This window comes from Ptychodera flava, chromosome 11 (genome assembly GCF_041260155.1).
Source record: "Ptychodera flava strain L36383 chromosome 11, AS_Pfla_20210202, whole genome shotgun sequence".
NCBI classification, from domain to species: domain Eukaryota; kingdom Metazoa; phylum Hemichordata; class Enteropneusta; family Ptychoderidae; genus Ptychodera; species Ptychodera flava.
In genome coordinates, this window is record NC_091938.1 from 18,484,172 (window position 1) to 18,509,205 (window position 25,034).

The 25,034-nt window shown below is 35.7% G+C and overlaps 2 protein-coding genes across 4 annotated transcripts; one reads left to right on the forward strand and one right to left on the reverse strand.

The window, feature by feature from the left end:
- Nucleotides 1-739: 739 nt before the first annotated feature.
- LOC139143702 (beclin-1-like) lies at nucleotides 740-9,520 on the reverse strand. The gene is made up of 11 exons (XM_070714227.1): nucleotides 8,965-9,520; nucleotides 7,078-7,201; nucleotides 6,616-6,700; nucleotides 6,038-6,100; nucleotides 5,424-5,570; nucleotides 4,805-4,929; nucleotides 3,997-4,143; nucleotides 3,462-3,611; nucleotides 2,969-3,079; nucleotides 1,952-2,098; nucleotides 740-1,272 (listed from the first exon to the last, which is right to left on the reverse strand). The coding sequence occupies exons 1-11, from the start codon at nucleotides 9,110-9,112 to the stop codon at nucleotides 1,170-1,172; spliced, it is 1,350 nt and encodes a 449-aa protein (XP_070570328.1). The 5' UTR covers nucleotides 9,113-9,520; the 3' UTR covers nucleotides 740-1,169.
- Nucleotides 9,521-9,733: 213 nt separating this feature from the next.
- LOC139143703 (guanylate kinase-like) lies at nucleotides 9,734-23,928 on the forward strand. Of its 3 annotated transcripts, none has more exons than XM_070714228.1 (7): nucleotides 9,734-9,836; nucleotides 16,811-16,948; nucleotides 18,607-18,648; nucleotides 19,286-19,382; nucleotides 19,894-20,032; nucleotides 20,922-21,006; nucleotides 21,366-23,928. In XM_070714228.1, the coding sequence occupies exons 1-7, from the start codon at nucleotides 9,806-9,808 to the stop codon at nucleotides 21,488-21,490; spliced, it is 657 nt and encodes a 218-aa protein (XP_070570329.1). In that variant the 5' UTR covers nucleotides 9,734-9,805; the 3' UTR covers nucleotides 21,491-23,928. The 3 variants fall into 3 exon arrangements, with proteins under 3 accessions (XP_070570329.1, XP_070570331.1, XP_070570332.1); XM_070714230.1 differs by having other exon boundaries at nucleotides 9,745-9,920; XM_070714231.1 differs by lacking the exon at nucleotides 9,734-9,836 and adding an exon at nucleotides 14,996-15,161.
- Nucleotides 23,929-25,034: the final 1,106 nt, after the last annotated feature.

Below are 25,034 nucleotides of genomic sequence, written 5' to 3' on the forward strand. Positions count from 1 at the left end.
GTTGGTTTGAAGTTAACGAAAAAATACTCGCACGACCATTTTGATCAATGTCAAGCTACGGAGGGCTACAGACAGCGCCACCAACGGTAACAGCAGGGTAAGTAATCCCATCGCCACCGAACGTTTTGCCCAAACCGGTACAACCAGCGATTCCTTTTCAGTATTCAACATTGGCATTTTACTTTGCTCTGAAAGGAGTCTCAAAGCTAGATTCTTAAGTTCTTAAAGCCGGCTTTTCACACTTACCGGTATCCCGTGTATACGTTTCATAGCTGTCTCCTTCAACCGTATACCTTTTTTGCCTCACACAGCACTATACTGCCATGCTGTTAAAACATGCCCACAACAGCTATTCCTGAGAATCTGAATTTTCCGACAGCGACACATTTTGCTACATACAAACTTGCAGAATGAAACAACTTTGGTGTAATTTTGGCAGTTTCTTCATGTCATAAACAAAGTGAAATAACTTTTTTGAAAGTTAAATTGTGGTGGGCGTAGTCAAATGTAACATCACACTGTACCAACCAAAGTTGGCTCATATCCCCATGATGACACAAGACTATACAGCCAAACTGTAAAATGTAGCTGGGAAATGGGTCAGTTTCAACTGTTTGCAGTATGCAGACAATGGACAGCACTTATTTTGCTGCAAGACAGCGTTCATGACATTGAAACAACACTCAACAAAACACTACTTGTTTTCAATTCAAAAACTTAAAGGCACTGAGGCTGTTGATATATTGAATCTCAATAACATAGAATTTATTTGTCAACTCTAAAACAAAACACTAATAGACAATGAGAAGCGGTATATCACTTATGTCTTCACAACTATCATTTCATTCAATCACATGTACCATTGACTGTATTCACACGTGAATAGTCTTCTTTCCGAGGTATGAAAAACGAGAGTGAAGTGAAGGCTTAGTACAGTGCTTTACTCCAACTTTCCACATGGATTGTGGTTGAGATTTGGATCACAAACATTGTTCATCACTATTTACAAATTTCGAAACATGATTTGGACAGTCAGAAGTATCTTTTGCTAACAGAAAGAATACGCTCTCGAATTTCCTGCCATTGGCATAGCAGGGCTGCATTTCATTGATAGTCAAGGTCATCACAGGTCAGGTCAGAAGTCATGACTGAGAGACTGACCGAAATTTTCACTTTGTGAATTGAGAAGAGACCCACGCAAGTCCCCACTTCAGGTTGGTGAGCATGAACTTGAGAGCTTTAGTCCACTGTTCTTCTGAGTTGAATTGTATCCTGCAGAATTCAGAATAAATCATTTAGATTGACACTCAGTTGAAACTTGCATGATTTGGGACGATACCAAAACTATAGGAGGATGTGGAATGGTGATGTAGAAACAAATTGAATAGATTGGGACCAGGGGGTGTAGAAAAAAATCCCCTCTAAAAAGACAACTGTTATTATCAGAAGAGTGTAAATTCCCCAGACAAGAAATTGACCTTTTTAAGCTAACGATTATTTAGTGGTTAATAAGCTCAGAACCCCAGTAAATTATATATTTTCGGAAAGCCTAGATATAGGGGAACATTTTGGATACCATAGTGTCACCATTGATTACATAACTATCATGTGAGAGGTAATTTGCATAACCTTTCAAAAATCAATTTTCCCTATGTTTGCTTCAATGCTTTGAGATATGAGGCTAAAATTTGTTTTAGTGCAAGCTGTACTAAGAATTTTCCAAAAAGTGTCTCAGATTTTTTTAAACCTTCTTAGACGATTTTTATGCCAGGAAAACTTCCAGAGCGGTGAGTTTAACCCAGTTATTTTCTTTAAAATTGTGCTAAAAACAAACAAAACTAAGCAAGATATAAAAAATCTGAGACACACTTTGGAATAGCATTGTGACAACTTTGAGTCAGAAAAGAATGTGATGAGATGATAAAATAATGTGCAAACTAAAGTGACTCACTTAATGGAATAGGATGTTCCACTGGCAGAGTCCTCAATTCTTCCCTGACTCATTTTGTATGGAAGACAGAATCCTGTGTCTCCCCGTTCAACTTCCTCTTTGAACTGCTGTAGACAATCTAGAAATGCTACCATGGCTTGGTCATATCTGTAAGCATGATGGGATAGGTATTGTTACAGCATTTGGAACAACTTAAAGTAACATTAAATGCTAAAAATACGAAACTATATAAAATGTCACGTTCTTGAGTTAAAGTTTGCAAAGTTACTCTTTGCAGTTTGATTCTCAGTGTATATGACAAGATTCGAGTTATGCATAGATGTTCAGAAAACATATTTTTGGCACTAACGAAACAGTACAGAGAAAATGTACAAAAAATTCTCATTACTCTTCATGACTGAATGCCAAACCTTTGATAATTTACCAACAACAACATATGGTTAACAGCAATTTGTTTTCTTTCATTTTACAAAGTGAGTTGAAAATTCTGTGGATTTCAAAACTCCACCACTGGGTTAACTTAATATGAAAGGAGTTGATGACTTGACTAACCAAACCATCCATACTGTCTTTGTGGTAACTGACTTCTAGTTCTTGTTGCTTTAGCAACTCCTACTCTAGTGTTAGGTAAACGCTGCAAACATTCACAGAAAATGTGTGTTGATGTATTGTCAAATATGTAAGTGTAAATGCACATTTGTTTGTTAATGGAATACGGACCATATACATAAGATATATATGCATAGTTCCAGTGTTTACTTTCTATTGTAAGAGTTTACTTTCTATTGAGAGTCCTCCATGCCACAGTAAAAGATTGTACAATGACAAGTACTGGCACAGTACAGATGTACAGACAATGAAAACTTCATTACATGTATCAAATAATAAACAAAAAATTTTACACTGCCCAGCTAAGGTAGACTGGCATAGTAAACTGAACAGTAGATAACTGAATCTGGTTCCCATTTTGACAGTTTGTGGATAGTATTAGTATTAACATGAGCAGTTATAACTCACTTAGTATCCCAGAAGAACCTGAATCCTCCAGAACCATAGAGGGGCAGTTCTTTGCTTTTGTCAGTCAAACTCTCCAGGAATGAGTGGTTTCCGTACGGAACAAGTTGGTATCTGAAGACGAGACAAAATGCTATTAGTAGATTGATACAGGTGTAACCAGTTGACACAGTGTGATGAAGCTGTGCATTTTAGACTGCAATTATTGCATTAATCACATTATGAGATAAATTTCCTGAAAAATTTAAAGCAATTTCCACCCTGTCACCCCCTTTGCTGTACATAGATAGGTCTATCTATTCCATTGAAAACAGCTGGATTGTACCAATGGTTGGTTGTGATAGGGTGATATTTGCCAAAACTTGCCACTGAATTACATTCAAAAGTAATATTCCTAATTTCTAACAACTTTTGATATAATAAAAAGCAACTGAAGAATTTTTAAATGTAAACCAAATAATATTGTTTGAGTTTTGTTGGTTGGCTGAATTCTTACCTTTTAAATTTCAAGTTCATTTTCTGTGCCAGTGAATGCAATAGAAGTACTGTCTGGCCCCAAGCTGCATTGATTTCTGTCCATTCTACTGGCACACTTGGCAGTCTTCCTAACCGGAAGTTGTTGATTGTTCCAAAATGACCACTGTGCCTGCAAAAAAACAAAGCCAAGCCTTTCACTGTGAAAACCTGTTCTGTTTGCTCCAGTTTCTTTCTGTAGCTTTATATGGACCCTGTGGCACCGGTGATAAAGTGGAATTCGACTGAATTATGGGAATGAAATGACTGCATGCAAAACTAAATAAAATCAAATTTTCACAAAGATATTGATTGTACAGTGGCTTAACTGTCATTCAAAACATCTTTTCAACACTGCAATATTACTGCTCTGGCAGGTTGATCAAATTAAAGAACTGACAACACAACTGAGATAAACCCAATAGTTTGTCTCATGAGGGCGCTATACTTCATCCTGGCAAAACCTCAAGAAAAAGCTGCAGTTCCCACTGGCAAGTAGCAACTTGGAAATTACTCACCATATATGAAACGTTGCATTAAAGACGTTAGTTTTCCTCAGTTTATCAAGCTGCACCTGGGCATACTTCAACCTGCTATCCACACTCCTCTGCTCATCCATAAAATCCAGATACTGCCTTTTATATTCACTGTACTCTTTCCAATACCTACAGGACAGAATTATTAATGAAAAGTAGACAATAACCACACTTTCTGATCACATATGCTAAAATGGATGACTTACAATGTCTCAACAAAAATTTCATGTATATACAAACCTTTGTTTTACCTGAAACAGTCTGAAACCCAGGCATAATTATATACGATATATTATCAGAGGAACTACTGGTATCATATATGGTACATATCTATTCACACAGTAAGAGGATTTTCACTGTAGTACATGAATTTTTATAACTCAAAATTATGGATAAATTCTTGATAAAACTCTTTGCTGTTTTCACAATCAATGGCAAGCATATGGGATTTGACTGTGAGGGCGCACTGGGGATGAAAGTGAGGGGAGAGAGTCTTGAGCAGGAGTTTCTTTCAAATTCTTTCAGAATATTTGCACTGAGTCAATGAGCCTGAAAATAAGATCAATGTGATTTTGCACAATATGACAACTATTGGCTGGAAGAAATGTAAAAGTGACGTAGTTTGGCCTCATACCACAGACATTTGAAAAATTATTCAGTACCTATACTGCTTTTGCTACAACCTGTCCGTGTCAAAGGTCAACTGCAATGCACTACACAATTTCATAAGACACAAATGTTTGATCAATGCTGTGAAACTCACAATGGTGGGAACCTAACACTTATTTACCTTTCTTCTTCTTGTTGCAACCTTGCGACTTCACCTTTCTCTCTTTGCATATCATCAGCTATCTGTTTTCTCTCCTCTTCTACTTCTTCCAGCTGTTCTGTCAGTTTCAGTTGCTCCTTTTTCAACTTTTTGAATATTTCAAAGGTAAATAAAACCAAAATTCATGACAGTAAGTGGCATGTTGATATCACCAGAAAGTGTAAAGACAGCAGATACTTTTACTTTTACACTAAACGTGACGTTCACCTTGAATGGGCGAAACTGACTCCCACATGTTTCAGAATAAAATACAAGATTTTCCTTTTTTAAATTGAGAAAATTTCAGGCACCATGCAAGATCTCAAAACAACAATCATGCTGCCTGAGAATTACTAGTAACCAAAATTTACCCGGTACTGGTAAATATCAAAATTTGCCAGTGATCCATGCAACAGAACAATAAAATTGTTGATTTTCATTGAAAATAATAAGGTGAAAACCCATTGTCTTTTCAGCTGTCAAAGTGACTCATGCATTTATACCATACAGCTGAGGAGGGATGGATTTTAAAACCTTTTTTCTCAAAACTTCACCAACAGGCAAACTCCTCTAAAAGTATACAAGATTACTTTTTTTTTACCTCTTCAATTTCTTCTTGAAGACTTTCCAGATTATCATGGTCCTGTGACTGATTTAGCCTCTCTAAGAGGTCTCTGTAATCTTTGCACTCATCTTCTGTGATTTTCAGTTTCTCATCAAGTTGATCTAGCAGTGTGTCAGTACATTCCTGTGAAACGGGGAAAAACAAAACAAATTGATAGTGTCAGCAAACAAAATACACATCGTTATCCATAAGTTAGCTTGATGTAATCAGACTAGTAAAGTACGGAAACTGTAAAAGGAGGAAAGAAGGACAGCAGACAGAAAAGATGGGGTGAAGGATGGAAGACGGAAGAGAAGGATGGAATGTTGAGAGAGGATATAAGGCTCTAAGGAAAGCAGATAGGTGAGTAGATATTTGGTAGGTAGGATGGTAGGTAGGCATTTTATTGGTTGGTTGGTTGGCCACATACTTGCTTGTTCTTCACAAAAAACACCACTTGCTTGAAAGATGCAGTATGCAAAATATGTTCCTATTGTTTATCTTGAAACATGTTGTGAGCCACGGTGCAGTGGTTGAAGTTTTGCTGTTTTGTGGTGAATGAAGGCAAAATAGTCATTTTTTGCACTGAAATAGAGGGTCTTATTACATACCTCACACAATGGATGGTCTATGTCCGACTCCCCTGACATGATGTCAAACAGGTGGCTTGTTACCTGTAAATAAAGAAAGAGAATAGAACCTGGTAAATGTATTCACGATTACACATACTCAAATGAAAGCATTTTATCACAAAATTACTACTACATGTATTGTAATTTCTTTAAATCAATTGAATATTATCATCTGGTCTGCTGTCAACTACTGAGATGTAAACTGTTCATGTCACGTGTACAAGCACATTCTACCTTTAGCTTGTCTGTCAGAGATATCAAATCTTTTGCACAGAAATCAAAAGGGGGTTTTATACCACATATTTGGCAAAGAGGGGCAGACACACTGAATGGGGAGGTGTAAACCTTTTTTATTTTTTCCTTCCTTCCTGATAAACACCAGTAAGTGTGAGCAAGAACATCAACATTTTTTTGGAAAGTGGAACTGAATATGAATGATTAAAACCAAGTAAAATCAGAAATTATTGAATGTCTATTACACTTGATAGCCCAGCTGGAGGTAGTGATTATACCTGATGGTTGCTGGATATAGTTTTGATTTTCTTGAGTTTACTAACCTTCACCCTGTGACTTAGGTTTTCCATATTACTGATGTCAGATTCACCAAGCACTGTGAATCCACCACTGTCATTAGTAGATAGCCTGTGAATGTAGTAAAGAGTAGCAATCTGTACAAAAGACTTTTGAGGCATAATTGCACGAGGGAACGCTTTCAATGTGACGACATAACATGTATGTTACTCTCTGCCATATGCCATACTGGTACAGTAGAGTTGTGCAAGCGTCAAACCGTGCAAAGGTGGTGAATATTACCAGTAAGTACATGTAGTATCAAGGCTGTTGGTTGTAATATCTATTTTGATCTCTCATTTGACAGTGTTAACATGACTAGCATTTCTCCTGACTACTTTAAATTGCTTGTTCCTGATTGGACTTTCTGTTGGCAAGACTTTTGGATTTCTTTGATTTCAACTTTCTTTCTTCAATAAACACACACAATATGTTTGTTGGAAACTGACCTTGATGGCTGTATATGCTTCCTTGATACTCCATCCTCTAAATTTGCATTGTATTCTTCCTCATCCTCTGTTGTACATGTATCCCAGTGTTCTTTGTCACCACTTGTTGTTGTTGCCAAGGGTGCTGTCAATTAGAAAAGTTCCATTGGATTCATCACATATTTTTTTACATTTGCTGTGTTTTTGTTAACAGCTGGAAGAATTTACATAACACTTAGGATCCCCAGTCATTTTAGTATATCTACAAATCTGAGAACAGGAACAATGTTACAGGGGTTCCAAAACCAGCTATCAGTGTTTTCAAACATGAACAATACACTGAAAAATGCTGATTTTGAATGGCTTTAACCATTTCTTAAACCTATTGACAGATATCCCTGATGCATGCAAGGTTTGAGTTGGTAAACCAAGTCAGATTTCATCATATAACTTCATTTACCATATAACTGTTCTGGGTCTACTGTGAAGGTGCTTTCCTGTATGTTTGCACTGTCTACATGACAACTACATATATATGGTACTCCTGAAGTCACATGTAAAATTGTTTGATCTTATTAATTTACAATGTAGCGGATTCACAACTGTGAACATAAGTTTGCTTTGCTTCATATTTAGTAGTCGATGTCTTGCTGTTCTACTTTACATTCAATTTTGGGTTGGAGTTGAAAATCATGAAACGAAAGTCAGAGAGCACACTCAATTGGTATTGTACATTATCGGATATATCGGTAGCCAGGTTTTTAACTGCTCAAAAGTCATGTTGAGCTATGCAAATACAAGTTTGATAGCTAATCTGTGTTATGATATTACGCAATCACCAAGTCTGGAGACTACACTACCATGCTTTACAATGCAGTCTTCTAGTTTTCAGATCCCTGAGCTGAAAAGTGAATCTCTATGGTGTAGGTCTAGATGTAGAGAGGCGAGGACGGCATGAATGGCACACTGTGTATAAGAGGTAAAGGCCTAGCACATTTGATTTTAAGCCTTTTCATGTCAAGATTTTTACAATCAGCAAAGAATGAATTCAGAAAACCATTGCAACACACAACCGTGACAGTCCAGTAAAGCAGGTAAAAGCTAATGTCCATGAACCTACTCTGTGGGTTCATGGCATGCCATAGCATGGAGCTCTCTTTTGCAGCTCCTGATCTCAGCTAAACAAATTTCAAATGTTACTGGGGCACTTTTTTATATGGTTTCATAATGCAGGTTTTAATCAACTTGCCCTGATAGCAACACGTGAACCCATTATCTGTGACCCCATCATTCCCCTGTTCTGGCATGGTTGTAGCTGGAATAGTGTGTAGCCCAGGGGGTGTGCAATATTCGTTACTCTTGTTGTGCCCTAGGGCCCACACAACAACTGACACATGGCCACCAGGCTACATTATTGCAGCTACATGTAAGTTGGGTTGCTGATAGAAGTATGCAATGGCAAGGGTCCCATCAGTCAGCGGTTATGACATCACAGGCACTTGGTCTTTACGGCCCTGTGAGTCACTGAAAATTGCAATCACTTGGCCATATGTAGAGTTGAATTGACCAAGAGCCTGTGTTTGACATCATTTGTGGGGACACATCTTCAGTTGTGAACTACAAATGATCTTCTTCTTAGCGGAGCTAAATAATATGGGAAAGTATGAAAAGACTCCAAAGGTTACTAACGATTCAAACAAAAATTTCTTTGTGTCCACTAATCTTCAGTCTTGCCCATTTGTGAGACCATGGAGGTAAAATTCCTCCATGATTTAATGTTAACCATGGAGGTAGCACGCTTTGTGCTACCTAACCTCAGTGGGCGTACCATGTCCACGGTTTAAGTTACGGACAATGGATAAAACTGTTCCTCTCCCAATTTCGACATCGTGTAATTTGATAGCTCACCTGATAGATCCCTGAGTGTTTGCGGGTCCAGTGAGTGGAATGACGGATCTAGTCTCAAAGGCAGGAAACATTTCTGGCAGACGAAGTTTACCTGGCTCGTCGGTAAAGCAAGTTTATTTGACGAGTCCACTGGTTTTAAAGTGGCCATGTTGAGAGCAAATATGCCTCAGCCAATGGCAGAGTATCCAAAAGCGAGACTTCAGCAAACTGCAGGGGTATCTGACAAAATTTACAGCGTCAACTAGTGATTTAGCGCATCAGGCCTCAGGTGACTTGCGCGACTTCTCATCACACATCTCATCTGTCTTCGCAAAGCCTCTCGCCGATTGTCCACTTAATTCACATACACAAAAGGTAAACAATCAACATCTATCGCTTCAAAGCGATACTTGACGATGGGCGTCACCAACGTACTTGTGTCGCACCAAGAATATGACAATATGATGTTCAACACGGAGAAATACCCTTATATCTTCCGACAGGTGAAGGACTACCGAGAAATATTGACAAATAGTGCAACTCCCCTTGCGTATATTATATAGGCAGCCTCGTTTTCGCTTGTATTACCACTTTTTGGCAGAGCTTTAGATTGTTCAATCAGTGGCAAATTCTTTGAGTTAAAAACACTTTTTAAGCTGTATTTCATCTTTTAACGATAATAATGTTCAAGAAATACTTTGTGATTGCCAGTTTTTGGATCGTAGCAAGAGATAGACTCTATATTTTCATTTTGCGACATGCCGTAAAATACCTGTCATGCGCTTACATTGGTATGACATCATAGGGGTATCCTATTTGGTTGTGCCCATGACATCTTCCAAGGCAACTCAACTAATGTTTTATGTTTCTTGTGAGGACCTTTGTTACAAAGGGTGAGTACAGAGTTCCGCGTACGCCCTGTCAGCGCTGCGTACTTTTCCGTCGCTTTCGGAAACCAGTCTCGAATATACGTTAAAGTAAGTATTCGATGTAATTTGTGCCGTACATAGCTACTGTCCACGTGCGACGTCTTGCCAGACATTATCACGTGGACTCGAACTTATCCTATCTCACAGAAATCGGATGTTTGTGTTTGTTTATCTGTTAACGACTTACGACATATTTCTAACGGTCACAGAACATACCTGCGATATACTTAATTCTTTGATTACTTTATAATTCATGAAGTGTACCTATCCGTTGTAGCGATTTCGGATAGCTTCGCTGCGAGTCTTTGAACTCGAGTGACATTTTCGAATTTCAGAAATCGATGGCACATCTCCAAAATTTGCATGTAACGCCGTGTTAATGAGATCATTGTGTAACCTTCTCGTAATTGAATGTATTGTTGTCTGACCCAGGCGCTGCGTTTATTATTGTGTGTGATTTTCAATGGAAAATCACACAAAATGAACCACAATTGGAACTGACTTAAAACTCCCACTTTTAATAGTTTCATACTGACGTCATGTCCATCGTTTCCATACGACGTTCAGCATTCTGGCATTTCTGCTCGTGACAAATCGTAGCACCAGGATACGCCAGGAAAAATGGCGTTTTCGGAAGTTTAAATCGAAAATCATTTTACGCTAATCGGAGCAGAATAATGTGTATACATATAGCTTGTTCAGCTCGATATCATCTTTGTTATTGTCAGACAGCCCCACAGTGCAGTCGATGAACTTGAACAATCGGCAAGACTGCCCAACTGTAAACCAGTGTAGTGTAGCCTGTAGGAAGAGGACAGCTAAGAGAACGTTAGACGTAAAGATTAGGTTTGTTATACTAGTTATGGTTAGGATATATAGAAGGGATATAAATCTATAACTGCAATCAGGAAAGGAACTTGTCATGAACATTGCAAGGTTTTAACATGGATTTACTACAGTGTTATAAAAGTGAAAACAGATATTGAAAATAAAACACTTAAAGTTATGTCATAGATGTACAAAAATAGTTTAAGATGATGAACTCTCAAATATTAAACATAGACAAAATCTTTTTCAGGTCTAGACTCCTTTTCTGTAATACTATCTTTTTTTTTCCATCCAGGAATTATTACAGCACTGCCGTTTCCTGTAGATACAATATTGAAGTGTGATTTTTTTTTTCTGAATATATTGAGAAGGGCAATAGTTACAAAATTCTTTTCATGAGGTCATATATTCTTATTCAAATGATGGATGATAAAAGTTTTCAAAATGAATAGATTGTCAAGGTTAACAATAATAAAACAGTTTTACACTAAAAAAGGCAAGCACAAAAACATTACATAATGTACACAAACATACATGTATTGTATACAATTAATGCACACAATATATGTGTATATATATACATACACACACTTAAAAAGGGATTAGTCAAATGGGCTGTGTATATATATAGCCAACATTATTGTTTTTGTATGTATATAATATATAATATATTTATACATATGCGCACACACACATTGTGTATATCTTCCCCATCTATATAGAGACAGATCAATAGATACCTTCACAGAATATATATATATATATATATATATATATATATATATATATATATATATATACATACACACACTCATATATATATGCACACACATGGTGTGTATATCTACCCCATCTATATAGATAGATAGATAGATTGATAGATACCTTCACACCCCAAAACAGTGCTCAATGCTCATATCAACAGTTCATTTTATGATAAAAGTTTAATGCAAGTTGAAATCAGAACTACTTTATACTTAAAGTAATTTGTTTTTTAAACTCAAATTTATAAGCTTACATTATTTGCCATTTTAATATAGGTACCATATTGTATTGTGCTAGTATAGCTATGATAATTTTAAATGACAGTGTCGATCCCTGCCTTTTTTCTCGTTGGCTATGGAAAAAAAGACTGTTGTCTTTAAGCTATGTCCATTTCACTGTAGAATGTCAAGTACAGGCTTGTTACAGAGCGAGTGACCATGACTATAACTTCGGCAAAGGAAAGAGGAACTTTTACAGCCAACAGGCCAATAGTTGGCATAAAAAGATGGCACTGAACTTCAACTTTGTCAACAACAGTAGAAAATGCCTGGAATTTTGAAACTTGAACATTTCCCAAATGATATTACTTACATTACAAGTAGTCGTCTTTTTCTCTGTACTGTGTGTTCATTTTTTGTTGAGAGGGCAGGCGTACAACAAACTATTGCATTGAAATATAATGCTCCGCAATTCATGAAAACCTGTAGTTAACACCCATACTCTATATAGCTCATCTTACCAATGGACTTTACTCAGGGACAAATTACATTTATATATTTGTAAATCTCATTGTTGAAAAGGGGAACAACGCGTGAGCAATATACCAAAGGGCATGGCAGCTAGTTGAAAGAAAAAAAGTGGTAAACAATTTCAATCTGTGCCTGGACATTATATAAATGGCTCACAGAAGATTCATGGGTTTATACGACATCCCTGTCATTCAATGGTTGCTCATATCATTTCCTATCTACTTTAACTTGACACAAATATAAGAACATGCGTATCAGTTTGCTTAAAACACATGTATTTGTTTCTTTGGTACTACATTTTCTGAAAGTTTCCTTATTTGTACCGAGGTGCCAGGTACTCATTATCTATCATGGCTTACATAATAACTGCTTTTCACTTCATATAATTTGCTGTTACCTGAATTTCTAAAATTTCAAAAAAAATATTAACAAAATATGCTCTGAACACATGTTGGAAAATCACAAAAGATAATCTAATGAGAGCCAAACTACACTAATAGCTACTAGTACTACAATTAAACACAGTATACAAGTTTTGCAAGTCTAGGTGAAACGAAAAGTGATGTCAGCATTGGTAGTTATTATTGAAAAGATGATTTCATGAATTTGTAATATTCTGTGCAAAACTAAAACAAGTGCGACTACATGGTTTTCAAAATGATTCTGCTTACAAGCTTTTTTCAAAAGTCTTTAATGTAGGTAAATTTTACAAAAATATACTAGCACCACATAAAAAAAGTGATTCTTAAACATAATTTGTCTAATATGAGTGATAAAGGGTCTAGTTAAAAATATTGTAGTCTTGAAGATAACTAATTGCCTTATGCTAATGCGTTGCATTATTTGTAGTTGGATCACCACTTAAGATTCGTTTCACATAGCCCATCAATGTGCTCATCTTTCTTCTGTCCGTATGATGCCTCAACTCATACATTTGAAGACTTAAAGTAATCTCTGTTCAGATCAGGACTGGCTGTTTGTCCAGTAGATTCTAAAGGTTTAGTTGACAATTAAGATACATGTAATTCCAACTGTGTTCAAATCTGCAGTTTTCTTCATTAGTTTCATGATTTCACCATTGGAAGGGGAGGGGGGGGGGGGGGGACATAACTTCCAATAAAAACTCCAATTAGAACATCCAAGAGGGAGACTTTTCTCCTATCTCTCTCATGTCTTGTAGACGTATTTTCTGAATGAAATGTGTATACAGCATATAGATGCATTGATTGTTAGAGGCAGTATTAGCTTCATTTCCTCAACGGAAGCCTGATGCTTGCCCGAACATATCCAATTAAAATGGAGATACTGTCTGATATTTGTTTGGCCCTTAGCAGGAGTCTAAAAAAATCCCACAGGGTTCATGGTCTCAATTCTCAGGGTAACCTTATTAGTGTTCTTACTTTGAAACGATCTTTACATGTCATTATATTAATAGTGACAGTGCTTCGTTTGGAATATTCCACTTATAAAAGGAGGTTGGATTGCTTTTAGGGAAGCTGGACACAGGAAAATGTCACTTTTTTGGCCATTTCATTGCAACATGACAGTATCAGATATATATAGAACCTTTCTGTGTCCTATGCAACCCCCAAATATAAAAATTAATGAATTGAATGAATGAATAATTAAAGAAATTGTAACAGTTTATCTCTCACAGGTCTCCAAAAATTATGGGGTGATGGTTGTTTTTTATTTTCCTGAATTTAGAACTGACAAGATCCAACTACAAAAGCAGGAGTGAGTACACGCAGCACTGAGTAGTAATTTTCACACACAGCAAGGTGACTGCTGAAATTTTAGTAAACAACTATTACTTCTATTTTCAAGTTTGTCCACAAAAATGTTGGTGTGACAGTCAATGCTAGGTAGTGATTATAGATCAACGTTGTATTGACCTACAAGCAAAAAATATGAGAAATATTGACACACAAATAAGTAACCTATACTTGTCAAAATTCTGAGCAAGGTTTTCAATTATTCTCTCCCGTAGAGAACTTTGAAACCATTGGCAGTCTCATTGATTTGTTTCACAAGATGGAAATGTTCACATCCTACAATTAAAAAAAAAATACCTGAATTTTCTGTCGTAAAATTTTACAGTTTGTTACTGAATAATTTGGAACAATCAGGACATTGGAAAAAATACAGGACAGTAACATTCCAGCTGACTTCAAATCTCGTATCTTTAACCTAAAGGTCAAAGTTTTGTTGCACAGCAGGTTTGAGGTATTTCAGTTTCATATAGGAAGTGCAATTTATCAAGATTTTCATTGGTTGACGTGGCATATGCAACCATTCAGATATACGCCCCAGAATTGACGAGATAACATACTTATATATGTTACAGTAATTCAATAGAGATATGTCAAGAACGGTAAATATTCGACAAGATCCGGTAATAACTATATATAACTAGGACAGACATATTTACTGTCACCAGCATGTGAATACTCCAACAATCGCTCATAAAAGTTAATTTAACTTCACAACATGATATCAGATAATTCTTATATTTATAGTCTTCATGTTTTGAAAGCTCATGGTGGACAGTTTCATAAATCTGTTATATATTATTTTGGAAGATTAATATTTATAAATTGACAAATAATTAAAAAAGCTTTATCGTAATTTAAAACTTCAAGTTACAGCCCCAGAAATATTGTTTTTGAAGTTTTCACTTTGAATATTTGTCATTGTGGAAAATTGCACGTTTTCACCAGCTGATGCTAAGCCTTTTAACCCTCCCCCCTCCCCAAACTGAAAAGTGGAATGTCCCGAATCAATAGCCGTCATCCCTGATCAGCAGCTTGCTGTGTGCTCATTGAATTGTGTGTGTTTATCAGTTTAAATTCATTCCTGGGTCCAACACACACTTGTATGTATTGTAGAGGCCAGCGTGTACTTAAAAATAAGCAATACCACGCACTTCATTGAAAAACTGTTGAGAGTAAGTATTTTTGTACATTTCTTTGCAGGCAGTGCTTTGAATTTTAATTTTGCACGTTTAGTAGAGCTTTATCGAGTGTACCATTTACCCAGCAAAATTAGAAATCAGTACCTTGATAGATTTCTTGCCAAAAGCATTTCAAATGTCTCGATTGTATCAAGAAAATTTTGGATTCAAATATAGCAATCCTCTGCGGGAAATTTATAGCCATTTTAAAAATATTACGCAAGTGAAAACTATTTCAGGTTTTCAGTTTCAAATCTAATACTGAGTGGAAACAACATTATATGCTGTAGCTTGCTTGTGTGTGTAATATGTGTGTGTATGTGGGTTGGGGGAGGGGGTGTCTTGAATTCTTCCATCTCTGAGTGCCGGCAGTTCTATAGTGTACACACCAATTGTCTGTGTTCTGCTTCATCAATGAGATGCGAAAACTCAAATGTGTGAAGATTGGAATAACAATATCAAGTATACTTTGCATGTAATTTCATAGTTAATTTCACTCAAATATAATGAGAAAACAAAAACGTTTAATAATGTTCCGAAATGAAAATTTTCTTTCATACAAGTACCTTGAATTATTTAGTGCAATTTTACTGCCCGCTAGCAAAATAAATATAGACTTTATTGAATAGACTTGGAGAAACGTGACTGTGTGATGAGAATATATCATGTTTCCTATTGGTATTGTGCTGTATCCTATTCTGCTCTTGGCCTTTCATTAAAATAGAAATCCATCTTTCCTTCTTGGCTTGTGACATTTCTGCAAAATATGCAAAACAAGCAGAGGTATATATTCAGCGTACTGTGATCAACTAGAAGTGATATATGATATGTCGTTGTGATATATGAGCTTTGCATCTTGTACCTGTAGTCTTCATTACAAGAATTTCACCGTATCGTAATTCTAACCAAACATTGATGTCATTTGAGATATCGGGATAAATCCGTCATCATCATTGATTTTCAGCGGGTATGTAAGACAGTGTGTGCCAACCATACAATTGTGGGCTTTACACACACATACTTTCGTCACTTAAAATATTTCCTTTGTTATAAGTCATGCTGTATCAATATTGTAAGCTGATCAGAATGTCGGACTTTACCATGAAGAGTGTCGTGAGATTCAGAAGTCACTCTGACAAACACAAAATATGATCGAAGTATCTGATACGTTGATGCTTGGGTTTCAAAAGTGGTAAATGAAACGTGGGTTTTAATACAATTGTATGCCACAACTACATGCTAGTCATACTGGATTTACATACATGTACCTAGCAGTTCATCCTAACGGCATCAACATAATTCTCAGATTTAGTGAGACCTAACGTATTTTTGAGTAACACACTAACAATCAAAGTTACTCAAATTATGAGACATAATTTGTCATGTTTTACAACTTATACTACTGAAGTAATACCGTTTGTGTCTGAATAAACATAATATTGTTGCATGTAGAAATATCTGTGTACATACACAATGTTTTGTCCAGTTTATGTCACAAACACTTGACCGTGTTCTCACAGAGTACTCTTATCAGGACGCCAATTTATGTATTAAAAACAGATCTTATCGATTAATAAAACTATCAATGATACTATTCTAAGAATGAAGTAAAAATTATGCATATATCTGTCTTGTTTATTCAGTCTATACTCGTGTCCTTGTCATGGCTGAGTTTGCACCACGTCCTGTAGTGATAAGTGGTCCCTCTGGAACAGGGAAAAGTACACTTATCAAGAAACTCATGGATGACTACAAGGAATATTTTGGATTCTCCATCAGTCGTAAGTTGACAACGTCCACTTTCATTGATGTATTTGCTCGATATTCATCGATAATTCTATGTTGTGTCCATGGAAGTTTATTTTATGAGTAGAGATTATTATCATTCGGAATATATTTCGCAAATTTATTTCAAAATTGCTGTTCTGTATCTGTAAAGTAAACTTTCACACCTGACATATTGTTGATCATTCTTTTTTTGTAAAAGGAAATATGATGTAGCTGGCAATGAAAACAATGTTTTTGAGATGACTAAATCATAGTAAATGAAGACCCTTTCATGAATGTCACCATTACAATCAAGTTCACCTTGAAAGTTTATATCATAATATTCTTTTCATGGAATTCCTGTTAAACATCTTTGATTGTTTTCATGATCATTGCTTCATCCGGCATATGTCTAAAAATTGCTCTTGAAAAACTGTGATCTATTTGCTAATAGATATCCAATGGTAACACTGGTCGTTGCATCACTTTAGAAAATTTTCTGGTGCATGTTTAGGGAAATCCACATTTGTACGTGTGCCAGTCAACAACACAGCAATGGGACTGCAATCTGCTTGTATGGCTCCAAATTTTTGTAAAAGTGCAATCTCAGATTATAGTTGCTCTCCTGGAAATTTGTCAGTAGAGAATGATGCTTCTTGGGTGCAGTTGAGGGAGTTACCCTGAATATTCATGTAGTAATTCAGTAATTGAGTTATAGCTGTGTGGTACAATTTATTTCTAACCACATGGCATTGACCAGGCCATGTTATGATCAAGGATTAGATCTAGGATTAGTCCAACTGCGGTCAGTAGTAGGGTTAATGACTTGACTTAATGATGTAAAGAAAATGATTTCAGGGATGTTTTCGATGTTAGATGCATTTTATTGACTTCATTCTGTGAGCAATTGTACAAGATTTGAACATATGGACTAGTGTGAAAATAGCAGATTTCACTGATAATAACCACAAAGTGATACATAATGTAGCTGCATTTAGTGGAAAAACCATACAATTTGGCCTAGAGATGAGGCTGTGTAAGTGCTTTTCGTCTGTCAATCAACTCATTGCCACCTGGGAGAAAGCGAGTCTTTAATCTCCTGTTTCTAGGCAACTTAATGGTTGTTGTCATGGCGTTGGAGAATTCATAAGTTGTATTCCCATGATGTTGTTAAAAAGTGATGTTTTTGTAATTAGGATGAAAGACCCTCCACGGTCTTTAGTCTTTAATCTACATATACTCACCTCCTCTTTCCCTGTAAGCAGGTCCACATTCACCATCAATAACAATAGGTTTGGGCCAAACCATGGTAGGAAAAAGGTTAAAAAGATTTCCTAAATAATTTTAAAGAAAATATTTCATTTCCCCTATCGCTGGGTAATTTTAACCACTCTATGCTATGACAGCTTGCAGTTTGATGTATTGAACATTGTATGGAAAAGTTTTTGTCTGTTATACTATTTATCATAGGCAGTGTTTTAGGATAATCAGTCATTTATCATAAAATTATATTTTTTTTGCAACAAAGCGGTGACATGTATTTTTAACTCATTCATCACCATGGTTTTGCCAAAACCTGAAATGTGCATGGACTTGTTTACAGGGAATTTGAGGTAAACTGGCTTAGAAATCATGATCCACTGTTTTCTCACACTTCTCATTTGTGTCTCAGATACTACAAGAAAAGCCCGTCCAGGTGAAGAGGACGGAAAAGGTACACCTTTTGTTTCTCAGCTTTCTCCGAATTCTCTACTCCCGCGCTTTAGAGAGCCATCAGCCTGTCGGAGACTCCATTACGACTCTCTGCCCGTTGCATCAGTACAACCAAATGATATTACCACTATCTACCATGTACCACTGTAATATATGAATGGATTCCATGTGGGATTATGTGCAATGAATGTACATTTACAGGGATGTAGAAAATAGCTGCCAGCTGGCAAAACAACCGGCTGTCGGCTAAAATTTGCCGGCTGTGAATTTTTTTTTGAAAAATCAGGACATTTTACACAAACTTACTGTGCACATACACTTGTAACGGCCTGTACTTTTATTTTGTCACATGTGACTAAAATGTTCTACATCTCCGAAATTTAGCAAAATAAATTTATGTACAAATGTTCTCTATTAACTTTATTAATATGTACTATAATCGGTACATTGAAACAAAGATATGATAAAATTAGAAAATATCTCTATATTGTTGTATGTATCAGTTCATAAACAGCAAATGCTGCATTTCAATTTTACATGTGATATTACAAAGTGCAATATGACACCCACAGTATGTGGTAACAGCCCGTATTAATCACCAAAGATTTAACAAATATCTCTCTACCACATATTTACAGATTATCATTTTACCACACGTGATGAAATGGAAGCTGCTATCGACAGAGGGGAGTTTGTGGAAACAGCTGAATACTCAGGGAACCTCTACGGTACAAGGTAAGGCACTGGGGGAGAGGGAAGGTGTTACCGTGGTAACAGCAGCTGAGCAGATGACCATATTTGGCAGTGTTGCCATGTCCAGGTGTCACATAGCCACGTAGCAATTTTGAAAGGTGATTTTGAAAATCTGAAAGTATTATTTTAAAATTTAATTTTTTCAGGAGCTTCTGAAATTAACATTTTTTTTAAAAGGAAAATAATCTTTAATCTAGGAGTGCTGTGAAATTATCACAATTTTAAAAGGTGATTGTAGGATCTCAAAACAGCATTTTGAAACTACTTTTTTCACCAGCAATTTGAAATAATATCTTTTTATGTAGTTGCAAATTTTTTTCAGAAGGAAAATTAATCTTTAATGTGAGAAAACTGACAAATTATCACCAAACTTTAATGCATTTGTGAGAGAAAAATTACTGTACCATTTATATCTTTTGTCCAATGTGAATGTAGGCTTTTGGCAACTGATTTGAAATACTGTAATTATTTAAATCACCATTTTCTGTTGCAGTAAAAAAGCTGTGGAAGATGTCCTCGAACAAAAGAAGATATGCATACTAGATATTGATATGCAAGGAGTAAAGAGTGTCAAACAAACAAACTTAAAACCACGTTACATATTTATTAGGCCGCCAGATATGGAAGCTTTGGTGAGTCAAATCTTCTTTGCTGATTTGCCTTTTAGTTAAACCAGTGAATTTCCATGGCCAAGGAATCATTTGCGCATGACCCATGGAATTTGAAGCAAAAGACGAAAATGACAGGGAATTTGTAAATGATTTTAAATAATATAGCCTCATTAGCTGTAACTTCTTGATGTTTTCAAGTATATTTGTTTCATAATTCGAATTCAGTTCCTTCTTATACTCCCAAATTCATAATGAGATGCCTAGTTTGCAACCTGTCATTACATCTGTATCTGTATGATAAACATCCACTGGTATTGTTTACTACTGGAAGAATTCATATTATGTCAACAATAACAAGGCATGTCGTACACATTGAATTATGTTCACAAGGGACAGTTATGTTCACAAGGTACAGCTATTCTGTATCTGAAGATTCCGTATGGAGATGTATGAAAAGATTATCAAAGTATACTTCTAATTTCTAAATTAATAGGTTTTGTCAATCACAACAGGAACAAATGATCTTTAGAGACATATTGATGAGCGCCCTTTATAGTCAGCATATTTATTCTCACAAGATATTGGCAATAGAATCTTAATCATTGTGTATTTGTAAATTAGGCACTGAACAAGGAATGTTCTTGTTTACCAGAATTATGTGATAGTGTATATTTTATCCCAAACAATGAGCTGTTCTCAGATGTTTGTCATTTATATCCGATCGCAATCATGACCATTACAGTGTCTACTGTATCCCATCTAAGCAAGTGATTTTCATTCAGTTTCATTAACATTCTTGAATTTTCAAGTCGGATAAAACAATGCTCCTAGTTGATTTGTGTGTTTTCAACCTCATATTTTTCACTTATCTACTGATCTTCTGACAATTGTTCTCTTTGGTGTTTTACAGGAAGACAGATTGAAGGGTCGGAAAACAGAGTCAGAAGAATCATTACAAAAAAGATTACATTCAGCAATAGAAGAGTTAGAGTATGGTGAGTATTTAATTCCACCACTTAAACATTAATTAAACTCTACATTTTAAGCTCCCCCATGCCAATATCTAATTAACACATTCATTGCCTAATCATCCCACCATAACCCCCCATAACCCCCCCAACCCCCCCCATGGTTTGACCAACACCCATTGTTATCTATGGTGATTGTGGACCTGTTTACAGGGAATTGGGGTGAATAGGTTAAGCAGTTATAATTTAACCCTATCACCCCCATATTCCATTAAATCAGTCCATCCAGCCTGTTGAAAACAATAGGAATGTACCAGTACCCTTGCAATGAAAGGGTTAAAGAAGAAAACATTGATCAACATGTGCAATTCTGTTCTATTTTACAGGTCAAACGGGTGCTTATGATGTTACCATTATCAACGATAACCTGGAGATAGCTTATGAAGAATTAAAGGGGTTTCTCAGTCAAGACATCGCTGAATTAAAGAAAGAAAAATACAGGAAACGTTAACTACAGAGCAGAAACTCAAAATCGGAAAATTCTTTTATTTAGTCAATAACACCAAAGTAATGCAGCGTGACAAATTATTACAGGAAAGAGCAGATTACTGATATTTATGAACCAGATTTTTTTCTATTATTGCACAGTTTACCTGTTAAATATGGACAAGGATGTCGATTTATATGCTAGATCTGTAGAATGCACTGTTTTTAGTGATCAACATCAGAGCTATTGTACCCAGAATTTGATGAGCAATCCGATTAATTTATTTATTAATTTAATTTCTCAAGCTGTGCTACTTTTTGGAGAGAATCCTCTTCTGTACTTTAATGCTCGATTCTGTAGATATCCAGTGCTAGATTTTGTATTTTGGTCGATATTCCTTTTGGTATTTTGTACTTATCGGTCATTTTCTTAACTTTTTTTAACCTTCTGATTATTCCAGCTTCCATTGACTCTACTTCCATTATTCATGTCTAGTTACCTCTTTCTTAAGTTTTCTCATTAGAATTTTCTTGACATTGTGTCCATAAATCCATAAACAAAAACGTGGACTGCCTCCACCAATCAAAGGGAGGCAGAAATTGTGCGCAAAATATTCAGATACAGTTATGGATTCCTGTTATGGATTCCTGTAACACGATATGGCTAAATTCAGGTGATATTTAAATAACTGCTTAATATTGGAAAGGAAAGACCGTACATTGAACATTTGAGGTAAATTTGGGAATAGTTTAGCATGTACAGTATGTTGAATCTGAAATTGCATCTATTATGTCAGACATTTTCTCTATAAGCTTTGTCTCGTGACCTTTAAAATCACATTTGAGAGAATTTTTAAGAACTGTAATGATTTCAATCACACTGTGATTAAAGTTGCAATATTAAGTGTTAGTTAATAATCTGAAGCTCTTTACATATTTCAATGTGCAAAAACACTGAGTTTTGTAATGCATTATTATGTCCAAATGAGGAGTAGAACATATTTGCATTGGACAATATGAACAAATCTGTATATACTTTTGATTGGTCATCATTGGATATTATTTTACTTTTTCAAGAATCATGCTGTAAAGAATCAGAGTGGGTTGTGATTTTCACATTCATTCAGAAAAACAAAATAGTATGCATGTCAAACACTTTGGACCCAATCTTTCTTATGAGAAAAAGAATGCTTTCCTAGGAGGTCCACCCGTAGTGTTGACCCCCTAGGATTATGTTGATTTGTAAATCTGTTCAGTGCAGGCTCTGTATTCTTCAGCCATATTGGAACAGATCCCAAATCAAAAGCTGATATTGCAGAGTCAGTTTGTTTTGAGGAGAGACTGATCATTGCAATAAAACAATCACAGAACATATCTTTTCATACATTGTCTCATTCCAATCAACATCATTTTCAGATTATTTTCTCTGGGACGTCATTTTTTAAGAAGCATTATAATTTTAAATATTGGAGAGGAATTTTTCTGAATGCTTGATTGTGTTGTGCTTTCCAAATGGACATTTTGTTGTGGAGGATAGAATCATTTTGAAAACCTGAATTTTGTACAATTTGGTATCGCCACACTAAATCCAATGCTTTTTGAAATTGTCTTTTTAATTTTTAATTTATTAAGTCCATTGTCCAAAAGGCAAATGCCCAATTACAGGATCAGGTAACTGTTTTCCATAACCCAAGGAGGCAATGGGAAATGATGGTGCTTTGCTCAATGGCACATTAACACTATCATATTATGCTTGCTTTCATGTAAAGAGATGAGAACAACAAAAGCTTTGGGTTTGAATCGTCCTTTTTTCATAAAGCAGCAAATCTTCCAGCCTATATTCTGAAGCAGCACTTGAGGGATGTTTTAATACCGGATACCATTATGTATAGCCTTCATATCCATGACCTCGTATTGTCATGTGTGTCAAGTGTAAAGAGTGATTTCAAACATTCCGCATTATCCAAAACAACATTGTTTTCTGAAGTCCTCTCTTCTTCTCAGCATTTGCTTGAGGAATTTTATCAACTCTCAGTTGTCTCTTTCTTATGTATTTTTAATTAGTCCAGTATTATTAACCGCCATCATTTCATTTTGTAAACAAGTCAGACTTACAGTTTCCAGTGTCTCCTCACTTTCATACGTTAGATTGTAACTTGTTGACACCAAACAAACCGTCAGGGAAAAATCTCTGTTTACCATTTACACCCCACTCACTCTTGGGATGTATCTCAGCTATGTTGTAGGTCACCAAGAGGTCAAGGTTCAAAAGGTGAACTTAACTTCCCTAGCCTTGTGTCTTTTACTCCGACACTGAAACGGCCGCGGCTCTGCTTTCTGTATTATATCAAGACACAAGTTCTTATACATTTGCTCTGGATCAGTATTTTTAGGATGAGAGACTTCAAAATAAAGAGGGGAAAGTTCCAATCTCTGAATTTTACTTTAACTTTGAAATCTTAATTGCAAAATGCAAACTGTGTGTGTGTGTGTTTTTATTAGTTTAGTTTCTAGATACATACCATATACCGAGAGGTCATGTGTAACATGTCACATAAGTTATCATGATAGTTTTGACTGTCTTAATCTACTTGGACTTGAATTTCAGTTTTGATGGAAAGATGTTCACAAATATGATCATAAATGGAGACCTTCATTGTCCAATCATGTAAAATTACAGAGGGCCAGATTGTTGTACAAAGCTAATTTTCACATACAATGATGACAATTGGGAATAAAATATTTTGTTTTTATAGCAGTATAATATAAATACATCAGAAATTAGGAATGCCAGTAGATTATTTGCAATGATCCCTTGACAAAGCAGCTGAGATGTTCTGTACAAGTGTATTTCCTTGAAATAATTTTTTGTCATATATACACATGTGTAAAATTCCACTTCAAGTATATGCATATGTATCTGTGTATGATCAGAACCTGATGTTGATTTTACCCAGGTTGCCTCGTATATTTATATGGGCATACTTATTTAATGTTAAAGCAATCAAGAGTGTTGAATTAATCTTTAAAAAGTTTATAACCAGCTGAGAGCACCATTTCTCTCTGCTCAAGATAAGTGGGATATATGTTTAACCTTGGCCTTTGCTGCCAACTGATAATGTATGCACCACTACTTGTTAAGTGAACCACACCTGCATTTTTGCAAAGTTTTAGTTTTATTTCATCTTATAAGCTATTTTCGCTTGTCTGCTGTTGATAACCGATATTGTAATATATCATACAAATCGCATTTGAAATTTTATATGCAAGGTCAAGGTTTGATTGTCAAATATCTCCAGTGAATAACACAAATGTATTACTTTACTGAATTGAATACCTTAACTACACTCTACATAATTCGGATAATCCCATCTTTGTATTAGATATCTCAGGCTGGTAATAGATTTGTTTAACATATTGTTACAGAGAGCAAATATGCAATATTTAGTATGCCAAAGGTCTATCATCACATGAATATCTGAGATCATGTGCTTTGATATGTGAAAGGTTTGTAGGAAAATATCGATAGTTTTCTGGTAAGATATTTTAAAGAGGCACTCCCACTTGGT